Raw genomic sequence first — 18,255 nt, forward strand, 5'->3', positions numbered from 1 at the left:
ATTCATTGAACACAATACGACAAATTGACTAACGTCAATGATAAGCGAATGCACCAACTATGCGAACGCACCAAAAGTCTTCCAATCTCTCATCTTCGCATCTAATCGACTATTTGTCCACCAAAAAACATTGCGCAACCAAAATATGAGGCTAATATTGTTCTCGCTCTTCGGGCCCTTCAAACTAACCCGGAATTAGGTCTCTGACCTACCGCTAGATTATACCAGGTGGATTATCATGCCCTTCGTCGCCGACAGAATGGAATTCAATGTCGACGCAATACCATCACCAACTCACGCAGACTATCCGATCTAGAAGAGCAGGTCATTGTCAAGTTCATTCTTGACTTGGATTCGCGAGGGTAACCCCCTGCAACTACGTGACGTTGAAGAAATGGCCAACCGACTGCTCGCCGACCGCGACGCGTCACGCGTCGGCAAGCGCTGGGCTTCCAACTTTGTCAAGCGACAGCCAGACCTCAAAGCGCGTTTTAATAGTAGAAACAACTACAAGAGGGCCAAATGCGAAGATCCAGCTATTATTCGCAGTTGGTTCACGCTTGTGGAGAACACAATTGCAAAATACAGTATCGGCCTCACTGATGACTACAACTTTGATGAGACTGGCTTTATGATGGGTGTCATTGCAAGTGGAATTGTCGTCACAGGTGCAGAAAGGCGTGGAAGGGCTAAATCATTGCAGCCTGGAAACTGGGAATGGGTCACAGTTATTCAGGCGATTAATGCTGAAGGCTGGGCGGTCGCACCATTCATCGTGGTTGCGGGCCAATATCACCTCTCCAGCTGGTACTGAGAAAGTAACCTGCCAGGGGATTGGGCTATTGCCACGCTCCAAAATGGGTGGACCGACAATGGCACAGGTCTTAAGTGGCTCAAGCACTTCAATCACCATTCAAGAGCCTGATCAAACAGTCGCTATCGGCTTCTTATCGTTGATGGTCATGAAAGCCACCTCTCAGTAGATTTTGAGAAATATTGTGACGACAACCATATCATGACACTTTGTATGCTCACTTATCTGCGTCGCTCGCTTATCACATACGTTATATCTTCATCTCTTTTGCAGTAACAGTGGCTATGCCACGTGGTGAGATTAACATGCTAAGTTGGAAATCGATCGCCAGATGTCTAAGTTCAGTTCAGGATCTTGCTACAACTTGCTGGACTGTAGCTTGCTCAAAGCGAAGGTCGAACACAAGCCTTTCAAAAATTCACCAAGGCATTCCAACAGTTCATCAGCGAGAAATTCCTAGACACTCATGTACGAATATATTTTTAGTAGTATAGCTTGTCTCAAATATTTGTCGGAAAGATAGTTTAGGAGATTAGGACTGCTATTCATCGCCAATCTTATCCTTGTCCTGGCTATCTCGATGCTGAGGGTAGCTCTACCAAAGGCTGACCAACTCCTACTGCATGCACCACCCATCAGGAACCTTGAAGGATATACCATCATCGCCAGTGCAAACACAAACCCCCTCTTGGAAAGAGCAGTTTATGTCACGTCTAGCAACACCGACATCACCGTCAAGTCTTTTGTTCTCGCCAACAATGTGAACGTCGCTAGGAGGAGCTGCCAGAGCACTGGCAGCAAAGGCGAGAAGTAGGGTAACAGTCCAGCGTTGCATGATTGTCGAGTTATGGTTTCTGGTTGATAATTTGTAGAGGGGGCTTTGCAATGGCAAAGATGTTGGAACAACAAATTTTGGATTGAAGAAAAAGAGAGTAGTAAGAAGGGTCAAGAAGAGGCTGTAAGCGCGGTCGAGGTATGAGAAGTATGAACCCGATGTTCCGGAGAAAAGAAAAACAAGATATATGTTGCGGCAGGGCACTCTTATAGACTTGTCCGGGCGCTGCTCAAGGAGGTCTAAACACGTTCAATTATGCTACCATTTCTACATCGCTAGAACTACATCGGCATCAAGAATGTGAAAGAGGGTCACCAAATCAAGAATGTCGTACATCTCAAAACGACATGTAGCATCTACGCTCACCTGGGCATCGAGGCACACGATAACAGAGTTGCCATAGCCCCCATATTATCTCTATAAGTCAGGTCTCTGAAATGTTTCCGGGAAAGTGGAAATTCAATTATACCGAACTCATTTGATGGTTCAGCTTTTACTCTGGCCAACGCAGGACGATGACTAACCTTGTCTCCTGTAGAAGCCCTTGCATCCACCGTTCATGCTTTCTCGTCTGGCTTGAGAATAAATCTTTTTTTTTTATCATCATGTTATATTATTATTTCGTTAGTCTCAACCCATCTTTTTCCATAGCGTCACCCCATTCTCACATAGCACGGCCCACAGACGGGCAAACGCAATTGCAGGCCCAATGCTTGCCGATGGGTTCTGGTTGGTGTTCTGGAAGGAGACTGATCATCTATACCTTCCACACCGCTCAGTCGAAGCAGGGGGGACTAGGAGCGTCATGAATGCGGATTCCAGATAAGTGTGACTAAAGGTGTTCTAATGGATCCAGCAAAGTTCACAGAGTTTCGCGTTGAGTGCACCATCCCTTCTACTTCCCAATGTATTTGAGATCATTATCGTAGATTTAGTAACTTGTCAGATGCTGTGTTTTTGGTCTTGATAGGCTGAAGGACTCAAAGTATCCTGGGCCCCATAACTGTATCTTCATCTGCTAAATAAGAAAAGCACCGTTATTGAAGGATGAGTTTAGGACAATTATACACAGTGTTATAAGTCACGTTATGGCCATGTGATTCTAGACGTCCTTCTATACTTGAGTGTGAACTTGAGCAGTTTGGCCCACGGTTTAAACTCAGCCATACACACTGGAGCTTACTTGGCAGTACAGTATTTACAGAAAGACCGGATATAATGCAAGCACCTGTCAGGAGGCAAGCGAGGTCAACAGAGAATAGAATAGTGATTAATTTTAATTAACCAGACACCCTGCCTAGAATGGGCTAATGAAACTACCGCCAAGTAAGGCGCGTGCTGGCATATCGCATTATTATTGTCAGTTATCTGTTGAATGGGGAGCTCAAGAATTACTCATTCAAAATCGCAGCATTGGCCAAGTTGGTATTTTCCCTTTAGCACTACACATACACCATATCACACTAGACTACTGACTGGACATTCGTTAAGGCTATCATGTAGCAAAAAGGCGAACAAAAGTCGCATGTAATTCTTAGCTTGGCAATCATGGTTGCACGGTTGATATCAGCGGCACCGTGGGTTATGACGCAGTGACCTACGTAGTCTTGGACGAATAGAACATGGTTTCAACGGGATCGCCGTGTATTTCACGTTGTAAAATCTCCTCCTGCTACCTCGATGTGAAGCCTGACTAATTATGTCGCACAAATCTGGCCGAGGAAAAATGCAGACCCCTGAAGAAACGGAGTTAAAAGGACTTAAGACAAGATACGAAAGGGAATCAATTGGGGAAGACTACCAATGCCCATTGTTTCCAAGCGAAGCCTCTGATGCCTTGGTCCATTATAGTCTGGAGGACCTTCTACTCGAGGGACTGAGGTGTCTAGCCTCTACCTATGCGACAAAACCCAGCGTTCTAGTCATGAGCGTGCATGATCCTAGAATAAGCTGAAAGCTGGATATGTTGAGGATGAATAGAGCTTAAGTTAGAATCCACACACGCCGCTATGCCCTGTGAGACCGGTTTCCCTGGGGCAAGAATTCCTGGCGATTCTCTAGCGCCATTATCATCTAATCCCAATTTCTTGGAGGCACCACAGTCTATAGTACCAGGTTTAGTTTCAAATGCCTATTTCTGTTTGACTTCAGTAAAAAGGGTTGTTCCTTACTTGATTAAGTTCGCATGCTTTACGAGATACGCATGTCATCAAGTGTTTATCTATGTGTTGTAGAGGCATGGATCTAACCTTTTCGTCTCATGACCAGCTTTCTGACCCCTATACTTCTGCTAGTTTCATCAGTAGAATTGATGCCTGTTGAATCGGCTGCAAGTTGTGAAGTAACCTGTGTGAGCTTGCAGCTTTAGTTTCTATAGCATATTGAGGTCCGATGTTCATTTAGGTAAAGTTGATGGGCGAAAGATAATGCTGTGTCAATATTAGCTTATACGTGGATATGGGCAGTATATGCTATAAAGCCGATGGTCTGCTGCTCAATCCCACTTCACTACATTGCCTATTATTAACAGTAAATATTAGGAGGACGTGCTGAATGTCCTGCGAAGAAGAGAAAAAAGGAGAATGAGTGATTATTGATGTTATCCTATGTCTGTCTAAGTCTAGTCCCAGGGACGGATCTCGGCCGGTTTATCTTGATGTCTGATGCTAACCCTAACGTAAGGGCGAACTGGATCAGGGTCAACAATCTTGGTAACCGTGACTTAGGTTACTGACAATTATGCATACCACTGCCGTCTACAATGGCATCGTGTCGCAATTTCAATTTGTGGTATTTCCCCATCATGTTAACGTAAAATCACGCGTGATTCTCTAGTGAAAATGGAGCACAAGCCTGTGCAAACACAGCTATAATGATACGTCTGTTTCCCGACTAGATGCGTTGGTTTGTGGCAATCAGTCGCTTTAACACACAGCTTGTCTAGTCTAGTTATCATCTGGAATACTCAGAAGATGCTTGTTTTGTTTGATTTCAGTCTTCTCATCCACAGTCTTGCGTCCCTTTTTCAACGAGAGCCCCAATCGCTTTGTCTGAAGTGCGTGCTTACATCATACCGCCTACGCACGACGCGACTTTGCATATTGAAGATGAAATAGGCCCTGTCCTAAGTTGCTTATAGTTGTCTATGAATGTACGCAAGATTACCTCCATCTCTTCACACCTTTGACTTTCCAAATATACCTGTATGTTCTAAGTTAGGATGCTAGGCTGAGTTTTACTTGGCCACTTTCCCCTCGCTCCCAGTCCATGATGGCCCTTTCCTGATAGACCTCTTAACGGCTACTGTCTCGTTCGTGAGTTGATTTACGATACCCCCTCAGACCTTGATGCAAATGAATGTAAACCCACCACACACCAGACTCAGACTCTAATATCTTTCATGGAAATAGACATTGGCTTAATTTGCCTGCATAGAGACTATCTACTTGGTAGAAAAGGATGTGCCGGGGACCGCCTTGCGGGACTTGTCACATTTCTACTTAATGGTGTCTCGAACATTATGGCTATCAGCCACTACCGACCACTCATGACGCCCTTCATGCAAAACAGAAGCCTGCCCTCATGGCATCGGCCTTTCCGACGGATAGTGTTAACGGCCATAACATCTGCATTTACAAACGCCCAAGCTTCCACTGCAACTAGGCCACCGGGCAGCAAGAGGCATATACACCAACTAAACGGTGTCCGTTGGTCATTCTTTGCAACACACCGAAATAAAACGATATTTGGGTACCCCACCCGTGTCGTCCTGTCCAGAGGGTGCCGATTTCTTTCCGACTTCCTACGCACTTACGTTATATCCTGTGAAGGAGCACATTGTGTTATAGAAGGTTTCCTAAGCAGCTTGTCCAAAGCCACCAGAGCCGAGAGCTCGTTATCCTGCAACCATCATCTGTTGTTTTAGCTCCTAAAGGTCTTGGGACATCGTATAATTATGAACCTTTAGTTGCAAACTCCTGTCAAATACACTGGTACTAATGTTGTATACACAGCGAATCCCAAACGATGTATATATTCCTCACTACAGTATATAGACCGAACATTGAGCTTTGGCGCAAGCCTTTGGTATTTGCTTAGGACTCCCCTCGTAGATTGGACCAACAGAGAGCGTTGCTCGGGGCAGCCAAATGGAGATGAATTCATGAACCTACTTCATCTGATCAACTGCGCATGTGATTGTATCACACACTAGAAGTTGTTTCACTGTTATTTCTGTACAGTCCTAGTAAGTCCTGTTATTTGCTAGCGGGCAGCTCAGGCTATCTCGACATGGCATCAAACTTTGTCATTTAGGACAGTCACCTACGATGAGTTACTCCTAGTAGCTACTTCACCTCATCAAGTGACTATGCGGACAACTCAGTTTCCATTGCCACAGTTGCTATTTGGAGTTTCAGCAGGTGTGACTATTTGTTGTCGACAAAATCTGTGCCACGCAATCCAAGCAAATAGGCCCTTCAATCCACGCATAGAGACGGATTGACCCATCTAGACATATATGTGTACTGAGCGGATGTACATTAGATTTTTATGCCTCTATGAACCACATAGTGCACTATGGCCAAACGAATTGTGCTCTTTTATCAGGCAGTAAAGGTCCCCTATTACAAATGGGTTTTGGCGCATTAGAATTAACTGCATATTGTTGTGAATTGTTGTGTCACCCAAGTGCCCATCACAAGTTACACAATTACATCTTTTAGGAACACAACACCACAACTCATCAGCATTGTTCTTGTGCGCGATATTTTTCATCGCAATATATAGCATTCCTCTAAATAGATACCACGACAATAAGCAGACATATTAAATGTTTTATTTAGATGATGAATGCTAGGCAAGATGAAACTCTCCTCAAGGTTCGCAGTACAATCTTGACGACAAGGCCATTCGGCTAGGCATCCAATGCAGCAAAGCTTTCAGTATAACATTGACAAAAAAATCCAGCAGATTCTTGTCTTTCACAAGATGAAGAGAAACGAGTCGAAGGGAGTAAACAATAGCGGACGCGTGAAGCTATATGCTTTTTCCAAGCCACTACTCCCAGTCACCAGCATATGGACAGCATGCTGCGCAGCTTATAGCCTAGGTAGTTGTCGAGCGAACTTCTTCCTCATCCGGAGTAAATGAGCAAGGTGCTTCTTTTCAATACACGTTTCTTTTGTTTTGCTACGCAGACTAGGGCTTTCAACCAGAACTGTCTTGCTCTCTACCTCTAGCTTCTGAAGGCACTGATTGGTGTAGCCGACGTGACCACGTCAAATCACTTCTGGACCAGACACTTCTTTTCTCTCTACTCCAGCAACTCCTAAATGTGGCAATTAAATGCTCCTTACACGTTTCTTTAGTCTTAATATATTAAATTTGACTAACAATAGCTCTGGGCGGTATTCTTAGAGACAACCACTCACTGTGGCAGCAGATTCAATAATGTCCCAGAATGATTGAGTGACGATCGCATGAGAAGCCTGCAGATGGTACGGCGAACTAGGAAGTCAGCTGCGAGCCTATCTTTCCAATGTATTGAGCATCATTCTGTGAAACAAGGTGGGCATCTGTCATACTAATACGGCCAGACCATCCAGTGGCTTTTCCACTTCGCATCGTCCAGAAGTTATTGCAGGCCATTCCTTGCCTCACTACAGCAGCATAAACGAGCTACTGTAGAAATTCGTGTCTCCAAGTTAACGGCGGTTTAGTTCACGACACACGTAGATATACGCCTTACATTGGGTCTCCTTAGTCACCCAACCAGAGCGCACCGAATCTTACTTGACAATAGCCACAAAACACTTCGACCGTAGTTTTCGCATGCGTCCAAACTCATATTTCATTCGAGCAAAGTTCCGAGGCCCTGTTGAGCTGGCATAAAACCCGTTATGGGTATCAAAGATAAAACATTCTATTAGCACTGTACCTGCCAGACGCAGGCGGAACAGCAGAACCTCATGAATATAAACTCGATCTTGAAAACGAAAGAGCCCCGGAGGCTCAACAGATAGAATCCATTTTCATAAACCTCCAGCAATGCATTAGTGAAAAGTAAGTTTCTCAGGTTTCATAACCTTTCTAGAAACAGCAGCCAGTCACGATAGGAATCTGTAGTAACTGCAGTAGTTTCAGTTTCAACGGAAGTAATATGCTAAGCGCCCACTCCGCCCCGATAAAGGAGACTTGAGCCCCCCCACCTCGGCTTCTACCTAGGTATTCCTGCCTGCAGCTTTGATAGTTTGATCAAGTTCTCTGATTATCAGTAGCCCTCTGTAGCCTCCTAGACTTCATATTTGAGCTTCCTTATCTGCTGTCTACCCATCCACGTTCTCTTAGAAATGGGCCTTTGCGTATTAGCCGTGGGCCACCTTTGAAAACTAGTAGCCCCTCCTTCTCCTCAATTTTCTAAGAAACGATACTTACAACGCTGAAAGGTGTGTCTATTTTTGCTTCCCCTCTTCCGGTCCAAACATTCATTTTGTTAATAGCCTGTGAAGCCTCGACTCCGCGCCCTCTCAACTTTGAAGGAAATCTCGCCCGACGATTCGCCCTCTTTTCACATCTTTCCCAATTGCCTACCCCTCGTCGCCACAACGATAATCCGGATCAAAACCCTGCCCTCACAGCCAGGGCTGTACTCAAGAGTTTTCTGTCCGCACTCTTCTTTCTTCTTCTTCGTTCTTGATTTGCTGGTACTTTTCTGTCCACTGACAGACTGGTCACTAAAACAGGCCTACCTTGCGTTTCACCCACACTTGACAAAACAATGGTACCAGATGGTGGAGGGAACATGAGCCATTCGAATCTCATACTAAATGGTTTTTTTTTCCGGTTCTCTAGAAGGCTCACACTGTTATTTGAAAATCTCTCTTTTTTTCTTCCTCGTCTTACTAGCCCAAGATACATCAAGGAGGCATCAATAACAATATTAGGGTTATACCAATGTTTAGGCTTAGGGTAGCTAGTAGTTGCTTTTTGTTTTCCTTATGTCATGTCATTTAACGACTGCAGGGTGGGGAGGCGAGTGACAAACTTGTTTACGCGCTTTCCCCCCTTGGAAGCGCTGTTGCCACTTGGATCCTGATCCTTCTAACGTCTTTTGGAAAGTACCTTGGTTGTTGATTACTAATGGTATGACCCACTTACAACAAGACCCAATGATGCAACTTTTCACACCGTCGCATCTGCTAACAGGCAATTCTTTCATCAACCTTGTTTTGCGCCCTTTCCATCACTATCCGCCACTCAGTGAATTTGTTTGCGTTTTGGGGTTGAAAAATTAAATAATACACACATCACACCAACTCTCTCATTCGCCCTCGTGCCATCACTCACTCTCTTACTCTCTCACACATTCATTATGGCCATCACCATTATCAAGCCCCGGCCAGCTGGTGGTAAGCCCAAGCCAATGCCAGTTCGCCGAATAGACCCGGATTCGGACTCGGATGGCGGTGTGGACCTTGAAGGTGACATCTCCATGAATGATCAGACAAGCGAATATGACGAGAGCTCTGTTGCGGAAGATGATGATCACGTAGTTACGCCCGGATACGTCATTACCGACGATACACAATACATGAGGTTTGTCTAGTAGCATGCCCCACTCTCTACTTTCTTTTGCATATGACTCTCATTCTACTCTCGTGTATCCTGACAATCATCCTAATGTAGGGGCCATGGGACATACATCCTACCAGACTCAACCGAGATCATTTCATCGGTAGCAGGCGTTGTCCAGCGCACCAACAAGCTGATATCAGTTCAGCCTCTGCATGCACGTTACACGCCCGAAATTGGTGATCTGGTTGTCGGGCGGATCGTTGAGGTGCAAGGCAAACGCTGGCGCGTTGACGTTGGCTCGTCACAACTAGCTATTTTGCAAATCAGCGCTATCAATCTCCCTGGCGGCATTCTGCGCAAGCGCACTGAGACCGACGAGCTGCAGATCCGCTCCTTTTTTGCTGAGGGTGATCTGCTTGTTGCCGAGGTGCAAATGCTCCACGGCGATGGAGCCGCGTCACTGCACACACGCAGTCTTAAGTACGGCAAACTACGCAATGGCGTATTCCTCTCGCTCACTGGCGTTGGCGGCGGCGGTGGTGTTGTCCGAGCCAAGCGCCAGGTATGGACTATGAACACTGAGAATGGCGGTGGCCGTGTCCACGTGACCCTTGGTGTTAATGGATACATCTGGATCAGCAAGCACAGCGATGCAGCAGCCGATCCCACGGCCGCCGATGAGACCGGCTTCGGCCGCAATGAGGAGATGAGTCAGGCCGTGTACTCGAGCCAAAATGACTACATCGATGTGGCGACTATGCGTGAGATTACGCGCATTCGTGCAGTAGTTCTAGCTCTTGTTGAAAACGGCCTGAAAGTAGACGAGGACTCAGTTATGCGTGGCTACGAGATTGCTGTCGAGATGGGCTGCGAGTCGGAGAACGACGATCTTTATCTCGGTGGTGAACGGGGGCGTCGGTTTGGCGCGGCGATTATGAACAACTAGAGAGAAAAATTCGGGCTAGGGTGATGAATACACAATGATATCGTAGAATGTAGGCTCTAAGGTAGGTAGGGTAGGTGTATGGCGCGGCAGATACTAAACAAAATCGCAGGCCGTCAACCCCACGCCCCTTCCCAAGACTAAGGGGGGGGGGCAGTAGAAACGTTTGACGATTGAGATGCTGCACACCCTAATGATGATACTAACCCTAAGGGGTTAACCGATACCCGGCTTCACGGGTAGAAGCAGCCGACAGCCGCGGTTACTCCATTGCAAAGAGCAAATCACCAATATTTGTAGGAAAACGGAAGCAGCCACATGTTTGAGCGCTTGGAGTGAGGACCATATTGCCACTGGATGCCACGCGCACAGATGTGTGCACGCTTGCTTACATGTAATTAGTACTCTATGAGAACGCCCAAGTCTGACGCATTCAAGCAATAATAATGCTGTACTTGCATGTAGCACTAACTATATCTAGGCCCGTAAAGTGGGGCCAAAACAGGAGCACTACTTATTCCTTTTTATTCGGACTATGAGGCTGTAGGAGGTATTCTTCCCCGCGCTCATGTTGCACGTTGCCTCAGATTATAAATACACATTGTCGTCTTCATACTCTCCTTCACTTTTTCTTTCCTTTCTAATTCCTCGGAAAAAGAAAGTTTCTGTCGGTCTTTTTATGAGCGAAGCAAACAGTATAACTATTCTTCATTCAGTTTCCATCTGTTCTCAATGGCGCCTAAGCTTCCCCCATCCCCCCCGGTGCCCACAGGCCTTCTCACATACACTCCCACGGCCATAGATGAGATCCCTAGCACCGTGGCTAGCGTGCGTCAGGCCTATGACACCCTCAAGACCCACAATGTCGATTTCCGCATCACACAGTTGCGCAAGCTATACTGGGCTATTGAGGACTACTCGGATCTACTGACCAAGGCGCTGTGCCAGGACCTTCGTATGTCTAGCTACGAGGCAGACCTCTTGGAAATTAATATCGTCAGGGGTCTTATTCTGGACACACTAAGTCAGATCCACTCGCACGTTGCGGATGAGAAAGTGCCAAATCTGCCGCTTACCACACTGCCAACTCGCGTGCGCATCCGCAAAGAGCCATTGGGCGTGGTACTGATCATCAGCCCGTACAATTTTCCTGTCCAGCTGTCGCTTTCCCCGGCTATTTCTGCCATTGCTGCTGGCTGCGCATTTGTGTTGAAGCCATCCGAGTCATCCTCTGCCACATCCGCCGTGTTGACACACATAATCACCTCGCGCCTGGATCCAGACGTGTACAGGGTGGTGAATGGAGAAGTAGCGGAAACGACAGCCCTGCTCGATCAAAAATGGGACAAGATCTTTTACACGGGTGGCAACGCGGTAGCTAAGATCATCTGCAAGAAGGCTGCAGAGACCCTAACGCCAGTAGGACTAGAGCTGGGCGGCCTAAACCCGGCCTTTATCACGCCCTCGGCCAACGTAGCCATGGCTGCAAGGCGACTAATGTGGCCTAAGCTCATGAACTGCGGCCAGGTGTGCGTGTCGCAAAACTACGCGCTGGTTGACCGCAAGCTCGTGCCAGAATTTATAGCAGCGTTGAAAAAGGAATATGACCTAATGTTCCCGCAGGGCGCGAAGCAGAGCTCTGATCTCAGCCGTATTATCAACGCCCGCCAATTTGCTCGCATCAAAAGCTACTTAGACCAGACACGCGGCAAGGTTGTGATAGGTGGAGACACAGACGAGACAGAGCTGTTTATTGGGCCAACAGTAGTTCTAGTCGAGGACGAGGATGATATTTTGATCCAGAATGAGACTTTTGGCCCGGTTTGGTCTATTTTGCCAGTCGATTCTACTGACGAGGCCATAGCTATCGCAAATCGCGTGTGCCCAACGACACTTGCAATTTATCCGTTCGGCGATTCCAAGGAGACCGAGAAGAGTAAGCCTCAACCACACTCCCATGAGTCACATCCAACTTTTATTCCATTCATGAGACTAACAAGTGTTGTATAGTTCTTTCACGAGTGACTTCGGGCGGTGCCACCGTCAATGACGGCTTCTTGCACGCGACCATCGAACCCCTGCCGTTTGGTGGTGTGGGACAGAGCGGCACGGGTGCTTTGCACGGCCGAGCCGGCTTTGACGAATTCACACACCGCCGCACCGTCATGATCAACCCCACGTGGACCGATGCGATGTTCCGCGTGCGCTACATGCCCTACAAGTTGGCATATCTGAAGCAATTCCGCTCTATCTCGCCCAAGCCCGACTTTGGCCGTGATAATCAAGATCTCCGAGGCATCATGTACTGGATCAAGCTGGTCCTAGGCCTAGGTCGCGGCTCCTCGACGTCGGGATTTCTTGTGAGACTGGCACTGACAGCGGCTACAGTGTACGTGGCTGTAAACAGCAAAGACACGGATCAAGAGGGCTGGATGGGGTTGGTACGTCGGTACACGCCGGGCTTTCTGCGGGCTTGAAGAGGATCCCAAGGGTGTTGTGGAGTAAATGCTATTAGCTAATTCGAACTAAAACGCTAATAAAAGTTGCTGGCCGCGTTTTATAGCATCACTTTGATTTCATGGCTGTATACGAGTGCTAGTTGGAGAATCCATTGTCACGTAGGGAGAACGCCAAGCTATGAGTGAGAATTTTGTTGCTTTCGCCTTGGATAAAATAATGAAAGCAGCTTACATCTCCAATGAATTCTCTATTACATGTAATACCCGTTGTAGTTACGCATACCTGTCTGCGGCACATGCTTACTATGCTCGTTCTTGCTTCCATATCCTAGTCGCGTATTGCCTCTGTCAGACCTCAACCTGTAGAATGTTACTGGTCTCTTAATAAACAGTTCAAGTTCTAGACCTAGGTCGGCCCGATGCGCTAGCCAAGGATGTAGTAGAGTCTGACATGGTTACTCAAAATCATTGATTGCTAATGCAGGTCCTTGTAAGTACCTATGAGAAGTGAAGATGAACACATATGTTCCAAAATATCAACATACGAACGCCCTCTGACGCTTACCTCTATACATCGTCCTAAGGCCGGTCTATGCACATGGTATTTCTTAGTCAAGTTGGTCGAGCTCTGGTATCCCCCCAGGCTATGGATTTGAAGAAACAAAGTCAACAAACTGTGTGTCGAGAAAATATTAACTCAACCTACCGATATAATTTTTCAGTGCCAAGCTCTCCATCCCGCTCTTCCACGTAACAAAGATGTGTTGGACCCCATGGGCTCCGGGCTAAGAAACGTTCGATTTTCTTGTTCTTTCGCTTAATCTGTTTTGATACTGATGGCTTGTCGACACACAGGCTCAAACGCTTTGTTTGTGGTCCTTACTACTCTGAGATCTACGATCGCTTGCACATTTGTCACCTCTCTATGTCCACCACGTGCGTCGTAGCCCTATGCTAGAGCATTTACTTGACGGTACGCACTCAGCTAGCCCTAAACTCCCTATAGTTGTCCAACAAAGCATTCAAGCACACCCCGGCTATGTCCTGCAATCCCTTGTACAGAGAGCCCAGACTTTACTTCAATATCTGCCTGAAGAGCGATAATTATATCAGTTCCTTTACTTAACTGTGGCATACTTAGTGGTTGAGAAATAGTTGACATGGGGAAATTAAGGGGAGTTACGGGCTTTCTTTTCGACTCCCTATGTTTTCTGACTTCTTATGCACATACGTTATAATAAAGTTTATGGTTCAAAATTTCGTCTTAATCACTTCACTATACGAGGGCCGCATCAGTGCCCTATACCCACTGTTTAGTTCTCCCTTTTGTTGCAGATCCATCACAAGATTGACAATTCTGCCGGCAGGGTATTTCTCTTTATGGATGTCGTTTCTTGTAGATGACAATCTTTGCTCATCATGTCCCAATATGAGACCATCCCACCCTTCAGGCCATTCTCGAGGTTAAATCGAAAATATCGGCTAATATGGATCCACCAGTCTTTGTGGAACAGATCTTGTTGTATAAGGTGCACAAGGCTGTGCATTTCAAGCCACCCAGTGGTGTTGTGTCTGTATAGGAAATCATACCTACCCACCCCTGCAGTATTTCAATAGCATCTTCCATTTCCGCCAGGATAGCCGTCAACTCTCCAGGAGACATTTTCTCAAGCTTTATGAGACCAGTCCTACATTCAATGGGCATCTGGGCAACATAACATGACTAGGGCGCGGGGTGAATAGAATCCGCCCTCCTTCGCTTCGTGGAAGAAAGTGACAATTCCCTCTGCTCGTGGCATTCGGGGGTTGAAGACTTCTATGTCATCAGCGCTGTCGAGGATGAACAGCCAACTTCCAGCCTTTTCTGATTCCAGGTACCACTTCACAAGGATTCTCGGGTCTTTTTCGTCGCCCTCTTGAGTATTCAGCTCCTCTGCAGGCTCACTTGCGTCTTAAGGCTATCTAGGTTTTACCCATACCGCCAAGACCCACAAGTGCGGCTTGCTGAAAGCCGCTCTGGCTCAGGAGCTTTTTACCCAGGGCATCAGGGCCCAACGAAGCAGTAGTTATCAGGAAACGGAAGCACTTCGCTCGTCAAAGCTCTATAGTGAGCCTTGCGGAGGGTTAATTCTGTCCAGTAGCAATTCCAACGTCGTTTGATATCTGTGATTCCCGTCAACGTTTTATACATTCAAGTCAAGTCAAGTTCTCATGACAAGAATCCACTTCTACCACATCATATTACACCTGCAAGTGAAGAAACCTCACAGCTGCCCGTGGAAGCAAGCAGGCACAATGCTACCACTCCAAATAGCCTCTGTATTTCTGCAAGGGAAAGTTGAAATAGGTCATGTGTTGTTTATGTTGGCGTGACAAAGTTTGGGAAGTGCAGAAATCCTGTTGCACACTGAAGGGTTGAAGTCGTGAACGTCAAGATGAAAATTTGAAGTGGAGACCAAACCGTCAATTCACAACAGGCAATGTGGGGAGTTCTGTGACACGTCAATTAGAGGCAACTCTCCCTCTTACAACCCTCGGGGGGGTACCTTTGAGGTCTGGTGCCTCCCCTTCTTTCCGGGCTGCTGGAGGACGACGTCTATGACACTGATAAGCGTCTTTCATTCTTTTCTTCTTCTTTGACTCTGTCATGGATCTTGACAATGAGCTGTGGAGCCTTGAGGCCGCACCTACCCAACTTTGAGGACAACCTCGTCGTCGAATCGCCCCCTTTTTCACGACAACTTTCGCGATCGCCAACTCCTCATCGCCGCAACACCACTCCAACTCAAGGAGTTCATCTTCACGCTCAGGACTGAATTTTGAGAGTTCACACAGTCCGCACCTTTTTCTTTTGTTTTGTTTTCTTTCTTGCGCTCCTCTGTCCTCGGATAGACTGGTGACTGTGGCATGTCACTAGAAAGGGGCCTGTCTGGCGCCTCATCCACACGCGCAAGGCAGCGGCCACCAGAAAAGTGGAAGGATATATCACGAGCCCTCGGATGCTCACACAGTTTGGTTTTTTCTCTCTTTAGGGGGTTTTCCCAGGCTGCACTGGATGCTGCCGTCTTGCTCTCGTGATTTTCACGACTTCAGGAAGCGTGGCAGGTTTTTCAGAGGAACGAATGTTTGTGGGGAAGTTGGGGGTTAGCCCCACTACTTCTGGGCTTAGGGTATATCTGGGGATTTCCTTTTTTTTTTTTTTTTTTTTTCTTTTGTTTCTGACGACTACAGGTGGAAGACGAGTAACAAGCTTGCTTGGGAGCATACGAGCTTCTCTCGCCCAAAACCTGTGGTCAGCCCTGCAGAGGGTTAATTCTGTCCGGTAACCAATCCGGCGTCGTTTGATCTTAGTGATTCCCGTAGACGTTAAATAAATTCAACTCAACTCAACGTCAATTAGAGGTGAAAGCAACCCAGGGTTTTTCTTGAATTCTCTAACCCTAATCGAAGCAACATATTCTTTCATGGAGAATGTATAGTGTAGCGTTTGATTGTCTTCCGGAACCCTTCTTTCCTTTTTATCTCAATTTCAAAGATGACGAAGCAGAATCTACTCAATAATGGTTGGCTTGTCAGGGTGGTGCTTTGGTTGATCCCCCCTATTGGGATGAAATTTTTCAAAACCCACATCTTAAATTAATATATTATTTTCGAATCCGATGTCATAGGCATGTAGTAGCAGTAGATATTAGGAGGACGCACTGAATGTCCTAAAAGGAGGAATATGTGGTTATTGAAGTTGTTCTATCTCTGTCTGTTTCTTGCCTGAAGAGCGGATCTCATCCGATTTATATATCCATCACTGCCATGTCCAGATCAAACACATGGGCCTTTCAAGAAGGCCCTTGATGTCTGATGCTAACCCTAACGCTTGAGGGAAACTAAATCAAGGGCCAGCAAGCCTGATAACCCTAACGCTTGAGCGAACTAAATCAGGGCCAGCAATCCTGATAACCCTAACTTGGGTTACTGACATGTCCTGCGAAATTATGCTACAACGACACATTTATTTACCTTGCCCTTGCATAGATCGGCTTTAGGCTACTCATTAACTATGTTCTCCATCCTTGACAACAACTGTTGGCTGAAGCTAGCTCAATTGACCGTTGGTGTTTCTCTCAAATTTTCACTCACTAATTAATCATGCATTTATAGGGCTTTCCGTCTATGAATTGCAATACAATGCTAAACTATCACGAAAGCACGACCAGCTGTCTGATTCTACTATAGTGGTTGCTGCCTGCTGGAAATATGATTTAGAATCACACAGCGTAAACGTAAACCCAGTAGACTTTGGTCCGCATAGCTCTCTTTGGAGTTCTGCCGCCGGGACCACTGAAAGCGGATGGGGGAAGATGGGAAAATTAGCGCACCAATGGCTGCCTACATGGACAGCGGCTAGGACATTTCGTCTGGTGCTTGTCTTTTAGCATGTCTACCAATTCATCTATTGGCTCCATCACTGTCAGAGAGCTAAAATAGCTACTTGCTGGCTTATGCTATCAAGCCGATTGAGTGGAGTAAGACAAAGGAGTCTCTTGATAAACACATGCAAACATACAAAGCGACTTTGACATCCTTTCGCCCTGCACTTTGCCGGAGATAGAGACGGCGGCCTGGCAACTGACAATCAATCAGTGTGACTTTTTCTTGTCTTGAGCTGTATTGTATCCAAGACCCATGAGTCAAGGGTCTGAATCAGCAAGGCAGTGTAGTGAGGTCTTAGGTGTACACGTTCATGAGAAAGGTTTTACACCGAAGTTTGCAGCGATTTGCTCACCAGTGGGGCTTTGTGCACACACTTCCGAGGCTGAAGCTACATACTTTGAGTTACAGCAGACCCAGCCCCGACTTTGGCGGGTTCGTGCTACTCGTGATTCTCTAGAAAGGTTTCGGTATTATATGAGGCCTGCTTTGGCAAGGGATGCACTTTCCTTTGTAAGCAAGGATGGCACTTCAAGCGCTAATCAGCGTAGTATGTATGATCTAGAAGACATTACGGTCCATGTGATTATGAGCTACTAAAAATTGACTAAGCTTAGGGTTCTTGGTGATAGTGTCCAGAAACAATAGATATTCAAGTAAAGTCCAGGCCTTCTGTACAAGGGATTGCAGGACATAGCCGGGGTGTGCTTGGATGGCTCGTTGGACAGCTATAAGGAGTTTAGGGCTAGCTGAGTGTGTACCGTCAAGTAAATGCTCTAGCATAAGGCTACGACACTCGTAGTAGACATAGAGAGGTGGCAAATGTGCAAGCAACCGTAGATCTCAGAGTAGTAAGGACCACAAACAAAGCGTTTGAGCCTGTGTGTCGACAAGCCATCAGTATTAAAACAGATTAAGCGAAAGAACAAGAAAATGGAACGTTTCTTAGCTCGGAGCCCACGAGATCCAACACATCTTTGTTATGTGAGAAAGTGGGTTGGAGAGCTTGGCACTGAAAATTATATCGGTAGGTTGAGTTAATCTCTTTTCGACACACAGTTTGTTCACTTCGTTTCTTCAAATCCATAGCTTGGGGGGGATACCAGAGCTCGACCAACTTGACTAAGAAATACCATGTGCATAGACCGGCCTTAGAACGATGTATAGAGGGAGCACAATTTCACCGTTCGTATGTTGATTCGGA

At 46.5% G+C, this 18,255-nt stretch overlaps 3 protein-coding genes across 3 annotated transcripts; all 3 read left to right on the top strand.

Annotated features, from left to right (window-relative positions):
• Nucleotides 1–394: 394 nt before the first annotated feature.
• Nucleotides 395–814, top strand: HOO65_050597 (uncharacterized protein; the record flags this gene model as incomplete). The annotated part of the gene is made up of 1 exon (XM_071000958.1): nt 395–814. One exon carries the CDS (start codon nt 395–397, stop codon nt 812–814), a length of 420 nt encoding a protein of 139 aa, XP_070858656.1.
• Nucleotides 815–9,021: 8,207 nt separating this feature from the next.
• On the top strand, nt 9,022–10,170 carry HOO65_050598 (Exosome complex component rrp4; the record flags this gene model as incomplete). Its single annotated transcript, XM_071003449.1, has 2 exons — nt 9,022–9,245; nt 9,336–10,170. The coding sequence occupies 2 exons, from the start codon at nt 9,022–9,024 to the stop codon at nt 10,168–10,170; spliced, it is 1,059 nt and encodes a 352-aa protein (XP_070858657.1).
• Nucleotides 10,171–10,899: 729 nt separating this feature from the next.
• Nucleotides 10,900–12,672, top strand: HOO65_050599 (aldehyde dehydrogenase; the record flags this gene model as incomplete). Its single annotated transcript, XM_071003297.1, has 3 exons — nt 10,900–12,103; nt 12,178–12,527; nt 12,580–12,672. The coding sequence occupies 3 exons, from the start codon at nt 10,900–10,902 to the stop codon at nt 12,670–12,672; spliced, it is 1,647 nt and encodes a 548-aa protein (XP_070858658.1).
• Nucleotides 12,673–18,255: the final 5,583 nt, after the last annotated feature.

This window comes from Ceratocystis lukuohia (assembly GCF_044167205.1).
Source record: "Ceratocystis lukuohia strain C4212 chromosome Unknown Supercontig5_pilon, whole genome shotgun sequence".
Classification (NCBI taxonomy): Eukaryota; Fungi; Ascomycota; class Sordariomycetes; order Microascales; family Ceratocystidaceae; genus Ceratocystis; species Ceratocystis lukuohia.